Raw genomic sequence first — 12,769 nt, forward strand, 5'->3', positions numbered from 1 at the left:
TTTATGGTCTTAGTTTAGACAGTATTAACAAATCAACAGACAAATGTAAAAAATAATAATAAATAATAAAATCAGATTGGCAAAAGTTGCCTCTCTCTGACTCTAGCAGAAGTTCTTATGACCTTGTCATGAAGTATGGGTAGAGGGTCATTTTATCAAACAAATGTATTTTATGTTTTTAAAAGACAAATTGATTAAAATAAAAATGTATTAAAAAATATGTTCTTGGAAATATAGCTCCACTCCCTTAATTATGTTACTTTACATCACCAAATGATATAGTGGCAATGGATCAGACATGCAAAGCAAATTAATAGTTTCTCTTTGGAGAACTGTTATTTTCAAATGGTATTCATTATGAATTTGAGTTTTTCATCTGGAAGTCTTAAACATGAAAAATTAGGTTGACATAGTTTGGGGTTTTTTTATAATTTTGATTCTTTTATGAATGTTGTGCATGTAATTTTTGTACTACACACACACACACACACACACACACACACACACACACAGAGAGACACAGAGGAACTAATTGCAAGATTTGTTCTCAATCCAATAATCAAGAACAAATCCAGGACACACAAACTATAGGGTGACAAATAAAATTGCTTTTTACTAAATTTGATAGCAAATGAATAACAGACATCATGAACTATTTCTAAAAAGTATTTGGTAAACTGAGGATATGCTACATATCAGTAAAGCAGCTGAGTTCAAGACTAATATTGGCCTTAGGTATCCATTTAAAATGAATGGTTCTGATTCTGTTCATTTTTTAAAATTTATTTATTTTGATTCTGTTCATTTTGAGGGAAAAAAAAAATCCAGATTCTTTAAAGCTTATCATTTGGAAAATTCATGGCTGGTTTCATGGGGCACAGCACACTTTTTTTTTTTTTTTTTTTTTTTTTGCTTTTTAGGGCCCAGGCTAGGAGTCAAATCAGAGCTACAGCTGCCAGCCTATGCCACTATCACAGCAACGAGAGACTGAGCCATGTCTGCAACCTACAACACAGGTCACAGCAATGCCAGATCCTTAACCTACTGAGTGAGACCGGGAATTGAACCCACATCCTCATGGACACTAGCTGGATTCGTTTCTGCTGAGCCACAACAGGAACTCCAATACACCATATTTTCCACTTAACAATGCTGCTGGTGAAACCCAGATGTCCAACCTTGCTGTTAGTGACTACAGTACATATGGCAGAAATGATCTGCCTGTTGACCTCCAGCTTAAGTTCAAACTATGTCATTCTGTCAATACCATCTACCTTGATTAGGCTGGGCTTTATACACAACAGGTTATGATCCCAGAGGGATGAAAAGCTTTCCAAAATTAAAAGCAGAAATTTAAAAGGAAATACTCATACATTCCTATGCAGTTTCCACTTGATATCCTCAAGGCTGGCCCATGAACTCAAGCTCATGTTGATTGAAAGTGAATGTTTCTTTCTGGGTGTAGCCATCTTACAAATTTAATGGCAGGAGGAAAATAATAAAATGTGTTCCATGCTTCAATTAGACCTTTTATAACTTGGCACTTGAAAGATGGCGATGCCAAAGAAAAATCATTAATCCAAAAAAATAGACAAAAAGGACTGTGCAGAGGACAGACCTCCAAGAGTTTAAGGCCTTGGCAGAGCATTTCCTAACACCATCATGGCCTGCCTTCTGTCTAGCCTCCCTGGGAGTCTTTTCTCATGCTTCATGCTCTCTAGATAAAATGTATACTGTACTTGATTCTAAAACCCAAAGTAATACAACTATGCTTTCAATTTCATCCTTATCCAAAGAAGCGGGATAAATAACCAGCAATAAAATGTTGGCTAGCCTTGAGATGCCTATTCATGCACATGAATGTGAGATGAAAGAACACGCACGCGTGCACATGCACACACACACACACACACACAAACAGGAAAACGCAGAAGAAAGTTGTATCCTTCCACTTTATATTTTATAATTGTGTGCAACAGACTTGCTCAGAAGGACCAGAGCTCTTCATAATCCCAGTCTAGAAAACTGGGAACACACAAATGCTGCCTGAGTACTTTGAGTCACAAGTAAAAAGTGGTGGAGAGATGTCTGGAACACATGCAGACCCCTGTGAACCTCTGGACTCATTTTCAAAGGATGTAAGCAGACTCTGTCAATAACAGAATGCATAAATTAGCTAAGAGTCAAGGGAGCAAGAGATTTCACCCCTCTTGGTCTCCTGCCATACCTAATCTGTCAGCACCAAACCTCAAACAATCCCACTGTGTTTCTTCCCTGCTCCTACTCCTGCAGTGCCAGCGTTGCTGAAGACTGTTACCAAACCACAGTGGTTGGTTCCATCACTAGTTCATGCTGTTTGACTTCAGCTGAGGCCCCAAACGACACCACAAATCTTCTATCTCAAATTGACTACCTATCACTTTCAAACTGTCAACCCATTTCTGCTCTCCCTTTCGACACCGAATTTTGGAAAGAGGAATTTGCAGCCACTGTTTCTGTATCCTCAACAGTTAAAATTCTGGCTCTTGTCTTCACCACTCTAATGAAATTATACTCTAGAGTTTGCCAAAGATCTCTCCCAACTAATCGCCAAATCTTGTGGCATGGTTTTAAGCTTCCCTTCCCAGACTTCTTAGCTTTCCACACATGGACAAGTCTCCTTTTGGAAATTCTCTACTCGTATCCTCTGTACCCTCACTAGTATCTCTCTTTTCTTCCACCTCCACATGATCCCACCCCTCCACACATTTCTCTGATTTTTTCCTGAGTGTTAGTAGTGGTAGTGGTTTCTTCCTTTCTTGTTCTCTCTTTAAATCCCAGGCTCTGTGAATAAATGTCTAATCTCTCTCTAATCCCAACAACTCTTCTTAGCACTAGACTCTTTATTTTTCAGTGACTCCTGCACATCTTCACTTAAGAAATCTGCTGCCATTTTCAAGTCAAAATAGCCCAATCCAAAATAATCACTTTAACCTTACTCCTGTCATCTCTTCTAATGCCCTCTTTGATTCTCTAAATAATCTTGATTTATTCTTAGTCACAAGGCTCAAACCTTGGCATTATCTCTACTCCAAATAGTTGCACTTTCTGTCAACTCTACTCTCACTTTTTTGTTTGTTTGTTTGTTTCTTTTGGCTGCACCCACAGCATGTGGATATTCCTGGGTCAGGGATCAAACCCACGCCACAGCAGTGACCCAAGCCACTGCAGACACAATACCAGATCCTTAACCTGCTACACCGCAAGAAAACTCCTTATGATGCCCTTTGACTGCACCCTTTACTCCACTACCACCAGTCTTGTTCACAACTTCTACAAACATTTCAGCTGGGCACTTACAGCAACCTCATAAATGATATTCCTATTCTCCTGCTATCATTAAGGAAAAAGCATTCTTCCCCCATTAAGGGGACAAAAGTCTTCCTAAGATCCAATTCTGATCACTGGATCATAGTGTATTCCTACATTAAACTTTCAATGATTTCCAGTACTTATTAAACAGAGTTCAAAGTTCTTGGCATGGTCCTAAGGCCTTTTCTGATCTGTTCCCTCCATTTTTAAGTATTACTACCTACCTTTGCTATCAACTTCCAACTAATCCCGTCTTTTTTCTAACTCAACGCTTTTCTCATGAATTGTTTTAGCCTAAAATATTCTTCTTTTCCATCTTTGCCTGTTAAATTTTATTTATCCTTCAGGGTCTAACTGCCCAGCAACCTCAAACTCAAGTCAGTTGTTTACCTGTGTATTCACCCATGATCTTTTGCATCTTTCCATCTGCACAGAGCTTGGCTCCCTGCCTTGCATTTCATAGGGTGGGTAAACCTAAAGCCACTGTCCTCTGAAAGCCTTCCCATACTCATTCTCCTGGACGTATTCCTGACCCTCCACTCCTCATAACATCCACTACAATCATGGCTCACCTTACTTCACATTTTACTTTAGGTATCTGGGTATATTTTATTTTATTTTATTTTCACTACTAGGTTGTTAGCTCCTTAAGATTAGGCACTTTTACTTTTTTGTTACTCATACAGTTAATCCTCTTTATCTGTGGATGCAAAATCTGCAGATATGCAGGGCCAACTATACTGTGCATTTTCTGTAAGGGACTTGAGCATCTGCAAATTTTGGTTTTTTGGGGGGTGGCCCTGGAACTGATCCCTTGCAGATGCCAAAGGGACAGAAGTATTAAGAGCTAATCTAAGAGCTAGATTACGGTTCTCAAAGTGTAACCCCAGACCAGCAGCATTAGGATCACCTGCAACTCTGTTAGACATGCAAATTTCTGGCTCCCACCCTAGACCTAATGAATCAGAAACTCTGGGAAGAGGCAATCTGTGTTTTAATAGCCTTCTACATAATTCTGATGTACACTCACGTTTGGCACTGGTGGGAAAGAACTTCTTAACTATAAGCAGTCTTCAATAAAGTAAGACATACATAAACTGTTAACATTTTTATCATTTAATATTATACTGGCATATAATTATCTCAAAACACCAAAAATATGAGTAAACTATTCACTACCACTTTATCAATATTTTATATCAAATGTACATTCTGAAGGATCTACTTATGATGGAGCATGATAATGTGAGAAAATAGAATGTGTACATGTACATGTAACTGGGTCACCATGCTGTACAGTAGAAAAAAAAACTGTACTGAGGAAATAACAACTTAAAAAATTAAAATAAAAAAATTTAAAAATAAAAATTATAGAAATGATGACATATAATGATACTTTTTTTGTTGTTGTTGTTGTCTTTTCTAGGGCCACACCCGCGGCACATGGAAGTTCCCAGGCTAGGGGTCTAATCAGAGCTGCAGCCACCAGCCTACGCCACAGCCACAGCAACACGGGATCCGAGCCATGTCTGCAACCTACACCACAGCTCACGGCAACACCAGATCCTTTAACCCACTGAGCAAGGCCAGGGACCAAACCCACAACCCCATGGTTCCTAGTCAGATTCGTTAACCACGGAGCCGTGATGGGAACTCCCAATATTCTTTTTATGAAGTTCAAAGACTAGGTAAATGATAGATTTGGGGGTATGAATAGTTTTAGAGCTAGTTTAAAAAAAACTGAATGATAACCATGTTTTAGAGCTAGTTTAAAAAAAATTGAATGATAACCATAAAATTTATGATCAGGCTATATCTGGGGAAAAGCAAATGGGAAAAGGGAGGAAGAAAAGGAGCAGAGAAAGAGACCCAAGTCATTAATAACTTTTCAGGTCCTGAGTTGGGTGGTGGGTTCATAGACATACATTACATTATTGAAATTGATTAATTAGTTATGGCCAAACATGAATCAATGGTGACAGTATTTCAGCAACTAAAGATTATTAATTAATCTAATTTTATGTGTTCTAAGATCCATAAAAAAATTTGAGATAAAAACTAATATTTGCCACAATCTGCCTCTAGTATTATTCTTAAGCACCAATGATGACGCTCAATGCTAATGGTACCTGTGTGCGATTGAATGCCACTCTTGCAAAGACAGCTTGGGACACACTGGCTCTCTTCAGCTCATCTCTGACTTGCTGGTAGATATCTGGAGATACTTCTACAGAAGAGTTGGTTGGCTCCGGCTTAACTGCTCTGGGAATGGGAGGGTGGTTCAGGAACTGCTGGTTGATGGCCTGAGGATGCTGGTGAGCCAGGAGCCGGCTAACGGCAATCTGTTGGTTTATCAGATGGGCCATGGCTATTTGTTGCCTGACAAGTTGTGGACTGAGCTGGGGAGAAAGAAGACCAGGGCTCATGATGGGCTGTAACGCGGGCACTTGGTTTCGGATTGGAGTACTGTGGTGGATTTGGCTGTGAGGAGACTGTTCGCTGGTTTTCCCCAGGGATGCAAGCTGGTTCATATTTGGTAAATGCATTGGACGTTGGCCCAGAACACAATAGTCTGAAAGATTCTCTCGTTCCACTCTTTCCACTGTTAAGAGATAAAAGTGATAAATCATCATTATCATTGATATAATTTATTGCTGATAAGTGTAGCATTGTTATATTTTTTATATATTCATGACATATACTTTTTCATACAAAGTTGGAAGCCCCAGAGCAAAAGCGAATTATCCTTACTGCAAAATGTTACTATAATAGATGTTTCCATGGGTGATATGTAAGTAAAAATATTTGCCACTTCAATCTTCTTAAATTCCTAAAAGTAAGCATTTTATTGAATAACCAAGACAGAAACCACTAACCATTACAAATTCTTACCCCTCTCATATTCCCAAGCTCTATCATCTCCCTAATCACCCTCTGTAATAAAAACACCAGCTGTTTTCATCTCTTGTAGTTTGTGGTTAATGGTGTAGTTCATGGTTATCAGGAAATGACAAGGACAACATCTCCTACCAAATTAACTGCTACCTTCTAATAAAAATTTCATGTAAATACTATTATAAAGGGAAACATTTATAGAAAATGTCTACCATGTAGTGTATCCTTTTACATCCTCATTTACTGTCTTTTTTATAGGAATATTTCTTTAAGAAGCAATTATTTTAATGATTGTGATATGCACTAGGTTAAGAAAAAAGTCCACAGAATTAATACCACCACCTTGATTTGCTATTAAGATCACCTCCCTTCTCCACGTGATTTACCTTATTATTTTTTATTGAACATTAGTAAAGATTTAAGGAATAACCTTGAAAGGGAAAAAAAAGAAAGTATCATATATGTTCAAACATGATACAGATTTTTCTTCTTCTGGAGTTCCCGTCGTGGTGCAGTGGTTAACGAATCCGACTAGGAACCATGATGTTGCAGGTTCGGTCCCTGGCTTTGTTCAGTGGGTTAAGGATCCGGCGTTGCCGTGAGCTGTGGTGTAGGTTGCAGACGCGGCTCGGATCCCGCGTTGCTGTGACTCTGGCGTAGGCCGGTGGCTATAGCTCCGATTGGACCCCTAGCCTGGGAACCTCCATATGCCGCGGGAGCGGCCCAAGAAATGGCAAAAAGACAAAAAAAAAAAAACCAAAACAAAACAGATTTTTCTTCTTCCTTCAAAAATATTCTCAAGAAAAGCGGCACATCACAGTCAAATCCTTACCTAAATCTCTGTATCACATTATTATGTAAAGCAAAGTTTTATTTGGGGAAAACATATTAGGCTAAAATAACCTCTATCCTTATTAGCTTTGAATGCGTATAGATGTAAACTAACAAAATCTGCCTTTCAAAGTAAAAACTCCACACTGATTTAGAAACTTTTTCTTGCAATTGCAAATGTTGGATATGATTATGTAAAAGTCTACTAATATAATTTTGGAGTTCCCGTCATGGCTCAGCAGAAACAATTCTGACTAGCAACTATAAGGATGCAGGTTCCATTCCTGGTCTTGCTCAGTGGGTTAAAGATCCCGCGTTGCTGTGGCTGTGGTGTAGGCTTGGCAGCTACAGCTCCGATTCAACCCCTAGCCTGGGAACCTCCATATGCCACAGATGAAGCCCTTAAAAAAAAAAAAAAAAAGAAAGAAAAAGAAAAGTCTACTAATATGATTTTAAATTTAGAACACTACTTTGGGTGGTCACATGCTGAGGAATAGAAAAGTCTTGGCATGTAACATAAATTTTTAAGATAATTCAATAATTGCCTCCCCAGTATGCAAACAGTGCTTGTAAATTAGTACATGGTTTTCAGTGACAGAATCATATTTGATCAAAAAAAGTATTGAGCCTCAAAAAAATTTAGGCAGAAATTATGTGCGCTGGAAAACTGGGTGAGATGACTCCAAAAAAGGGATTTAGTGATGACAAAGTCACAAATCACATGTAAAGAATTTGAATAAAGTCCATCAATGAAATGTAGGGTAGGGAAAGTAATATTTCTCTCCTTTTTTTTCTTTCTAGGGCCACACCTATGGCATATGGAAGTTCCCAGGGCTAAGGCATCAAATTGGAGCTGCAGCTGCAGGCCTACACCACAGCCACAACACCACCAGATTTGAGCCTCATCTGTGATTTATGCTGCAGCTTGTGGCAACACCTGGATCCTTAACCCATTGAGCAAGGCCAGGGGTTGAACCTACATCCTCATGGATAACAGTCAGGTTCTTAACCCGCTGAGCCACAACAGGAATTACTTATTTCTAAATTAGTATTTTATGTCATGTGTAATTTTTAAATACATACATGGAACTAAATGAATACATTAACAATGTAGACAGGTACCTGATCATTTTATCTACATGTCTAAAGGTTTTCTCACTGGGAAAATGGATAAACACCTATAACTTGGGCTCACCTTATATTCAGATATATACAGTATTTTTTCCCTGCTTTTTTAAAAAACTTAATGATTGCTTAACTTTCATATGATCCTTTAAATAACTCAAAAGTTTACCTCAAACTTCTTTCAGAGTTCAATTTCTCATTTTATCATTTCAACGAAACTCATATAGTTTGTATTCACCTTTCCTTCATAAGGTTTAAAGTGAACAAATATTTTAATCTTACCCTCTAAAGGCAAATGTTTTCCAGTCATAATATTAATTAGACTTTAAGGTACAATATTTTAAAACCAAACCAAGCAAATAATTAAGAGCCTCTGAACAAGGTAATCTAACACAGTTTCCATGGAACAGAAGTTACTATTATAATTTCCTTACTGAAAGGAGTAAAGAGACCACAGTCGGCTTCCAAGAGTGAAGTCGAACTTTAAAGACAGAAATATGTGGGGAGTTCTCATCATGGGGCAACAGAAATGACTCTGACTAGGAGCCATGAGGTTGCAGGTTTGATCCCTGGCCTCACTCAGTGGGTTAAGGATCTGGCATTGCTGTGAGCTATGGTGTAAGGTCACAGACACCACATTGCTGCGGCTGTAGGGTAGGCTGGCAGTTACAGCTCCGACTCAACCCCTAGCCTGGGAACCTCCATATGCTGCGGGTGCGGTCCTAAAAAGACCAAAAAAAATTTTTTTTAATTTTAAAAAATTTTTAAAAATTAAAAAAGTAAAGACAGAAATATTTGCCCTCTAGTAGACATTTGATTCACTTTTGTTATTTGTTGGCGTTCTAATTCAGCCAAAAGAAAGGCAAATTCAGATATTAAAGTATGTTTTCAGGTAACTTAAGAAGCAGGCATTTTATCCATTTCTTTTCCTACTTGTACATAGAAATAATCTCCTCAAAGCATACATTCTCTAACTAAAAGCTAATTTTCCAAAATGTCAGTATTTAATTTTTCAATGACTTAATTATATTTGAGTGAGTTTCTTAAGATATATCTAAATCACATCATTAATACAAAACCAATGTCAGTGCTCCATGAAATCTATGAAATTGGTGCAGTGAGAATCGTTATAATGTCAGTCCATATTCCTTTAAGACCATACACGATGGGAGTTCCTGTCGTGGCGCAGTGGTTAACGAATCCGACTAGGAACCATGAGGTTGTGGGTTCGATCCGTGCCCTTGCTCAGTGGGTTAACAATCCGGCGTTGCCGTGAGCTGTGGTGTAGGTTGCAGACGCGGCTCGGATCCAGCGTTGCTGTGGCCCTGGTGTAGGCCAGCGGCTTCAGCTCCGATTAGACCCCTAGCCTGGGAACTTCCATATGCCGCGGGAGCGGCCCAAGAAATGGCAAAAAGACAAAAAAAAAAAAAAGACCATACACGATGATTCTCCCTTTTCTTAGGAGTTCTCAGATCCCTGTAATTTCATTCACATGGTTAAGAACAGCGACTGCAGAAGTATCCTCAGAGATATGGGGCCACACCATGAAGTACTCACTCACTAGTGAGCCATAATGAAGGAACTGAGAATGCAAACGCCTACCCATCCAGGTAGAGCAGAACAGCCAGAGAAGCTAGCCACAGAGATGCTAGGAGGAGAGAGAGAGAAAGCCTGCCTAGTCCAAGGAAAGCAGCCACTCCCTTGACTGAGCCAGCTGCCTTTCTCATACTGTTACTCCTTTAGATTTTTTTCAAGAAAATGAAAAATCTGGATTTTTATATGATAGCCCCTAGTCTTTAGGAGTTGGCAACAAATTCCATTTTCAAAACACAATAAAAGCCAAACAAAATATTTCTGAAAACTGGATCCTGCCCATCCATGGGCTACCAGTGTTAAAACTGTGTCTATGAGACTAAGGACATCCCCTGTGCTGTTAAAGAAAAAAATATTCAACACCTGTTACAGATGGTTAGGCAAACCTTATCCAGGACCATCACAACAGGTATAGGGACCACTGCAACAGGGTTTTACAGTGCGGGAGAGAGACTGGGCCCAACTCCAAATACAGTTGGGGAAGCGGGAATTTAGAGCCAAGGAGCAGGGTGGAGGTGAGTGGATGGAAAATTACTAAGAGGAAACATCAGGAGTAAGGGGGGGATTCTGGCTAAACCGACCTGACAGGATTCCTTACCGAAGACAGGCCAGGCTGATGAGGCATCACCTGGGGGATAGTGGAGGATGAGATAGAAGGTGATCAGATATCAAGGCTGAGGGGTTCTAGTTAAACCGTCTTAGCAGGGTTCTTGTAAAACTGGATTTTACAAGGAAGTGCACAGATGGGCCCAGGAGAAGGTTCAAGAGCCTGTCTAAACTTTGGTCAGGCAAAGAATACTTGTCATTGTTTTCCAGTACCTGACAGCTCTAACAATAAAACCTAAGTTCTTTACTTCTAAGAATAAAGAAAAAAAATCATCATCCTAAATTTAAGAATGCCTAAAAATCAAATGCTCGTCAACAGGTTTCATCTCTACCGAGTGCATTGTTTTAGGAATGGTTTGCACAGATTTTGCCAAAATTTGAAAAACTTGTTCATTTTTTTCTGCCATCACTCTTACACAAATAATATCAGAATAATATTTGAGCATTTTATGTCACAGCAGGCAAAATACAAATGCTTTAAAAAAAAAAAAAGTCATAGGAGTATCACAATGTACAAGACTCAGTCTGAAAACTCAGCTTAGGCATTCATTATTTCTTTTCCTCTGGCCCTCCTGCCTGCCTTCCTGCCTTCTTCTTTCCTCCCCTCCTTCTTTCTTTCCTCCTTTCCTCTTTTCCTTCCTTCCTCCCTTCCTTCCTTCATCCCTTCCTCCCTCCCTCTTCCTTTCCTTTCTTTCTTTCCTTCCTTCCTTCTTTCACACCAATGGTATGTGCAAGTTCCCAGCCAGGGATCAAACCCATGCCATAGCTGAGACCCAGGCCACTGCAGTGATAATGCCAGGTCCCCAACCCACTGTACCACAAAGGAACTCCTCCTCCTTTCTTTTTAAATCTTTTGAAAATAATAACAATGACTGAAATGCAGACCTAACAGCAGTGCCTGATACTGTTTCATTTTTTCACCCTGAAAGAAAACATCATGTTAAGTCTATCTTAAACTAAAGTAAGACCAAAGGTAATACACCCTGGCTCTGAGGGCCCATCTTATCTCTGCAATATTCAGCCATGGATCAGAAATCCTAAAAACCATGAAGGATTAAAGGCAGCTCTGTGCTGATGCTGAAAGCAATGTTCACATTCACAGCAAGATATATTCTCAATAAACCCCGAATACTTACTTATTAAAGTGACATTAAAAATACAACTGAAAAAAAAAATACAACTGTTTTCAGAGCTTTACATCACAGATGAAATTTAATTCACAGTGAATTTGACGCCACTGTTGCCAAAGTCGAGAGGTAATCTGTGGAGTGGGAAGTGCCTGGGAAGGAATGATGCCCCCAAAACAGAGTGTGGCTTGAAGCTATTGAGGCACGTGGGGCTAAAGTCCTTCATGTCTAGTAGCTGAGCAGCTTCTGTGGCTATTTTAACCTTTAGAGAAGGGTCTCAGTCCAGGGGCCTTGCAGGTGAATAGTTCAGATCTGGAGTTTGCTCAGGTTTCTGAGAAACTCACAGTTCCAGCAGGATCTTACCAATTTCTTTGAACTTTCTGGGATTAAGTGAAAATTGCAAAGGATGGAAAACCATGATCCAACCACCGTCTCAGATTCTGGGGTTCTCTGTAACTCCAAAGTAGAAGAGGCCTTTGCAGCCCTGTACTAGAATCCTAGGAGCTCTGAAGCCTTCCCAAGTTCACAGAGTTGATATTCTAACCAAGAGCACCCCCAAAACATTAGCTATTCAATGCCCAAGACTGCTGGCTGTGGCAGGTTGTTCCCAGATAGGAAAGTTATACTCCTCCCAGGGATTTATCTGCATTACAACAAAAAGGTATTTGGTTCAAAACTCTCATTTTATTTTTTTATTTTACTTATTTTTTCTTTTTGGCCATGCCTGCATCACAGAGAAGTTCCTGGGCCAGGGACTGAAACCATACCACAGCAGTGGCCCGAGCCAAAGCAGTGAAAATGCCAGATCCTTAACCTGGTGAGCCACAAGGGAACTCCAAATATCTCATTTCATGCAATTTCACAGTACATCCAGGAAGCCATATATTTATTTTAATAATCGCAAATACCTGATATGTGTGTATATATGTGTGTGTGTGTGTGTATTTCATGTGGTCTGGCACCTAAGTTTTTATTGTAATTTTCTTTATTGCAATTTGGGGTAAATATCTTTTAGCTGTTGGGAAAGATATATATAGTATAATAGCTAAAGGCAGAGACTTCTAAGCCAGACCGCCAGGGTTTAAATCTCAGCCCTCCCACTTGGTAGCTATGTGACCTAGGGTAGGTTCCTTAACTTCCCTGTGCCTCGATTTCCTTGTATATTTAATGTGGGTAATAATTACACTTACCATGAAGGATTATTGTGCAGATTAAATGAGTTAATATATGTGAACACTTAG

The 12,769-nt window shown here is 39.4% G+C and overlaps 1 protein-coding gene across 11 annotated transcripts in view; it reads right to left on the reverse strand.

The window, feature by feature from the left end:
• Positions 1-12,769, reverse strand: part of SATB2 (SATB homeobox 2) — a 209,590-nt gene that overhangs the window by 73,627 nt on the left and 123,194 nt on the right. For all 11 annotated transcript variants that reach the window (XM_021076069.1, XM_021076076.1, XM_021076074.1 and 8 more), the window contains one exon: positions 5,481-5,953. In XM_021076069.1, coding sequence (XP_020931728.1) covers positions 5,481-5,953 — 473 coding nt within the window. The remainder of the gene's footprint in view (positions 1-5,480; positions 5,954-12,769) is intronic.

The sequence above is a fragment of the Sus scrofa genome, chromosome 15 (genome assembly GCF_000003025.6).
Source record: "Sus scrofa isolate TJ Tabasco breed Duroc chromosome 15, Sscrofa11.1, whole genome shotgun sequence".
Taxonomy (NCBI): Eukaryota; Metazoa; Chordata; class Mammalia; order Artiodactyla; family Suidae; genus Sus; species Sus scrofa.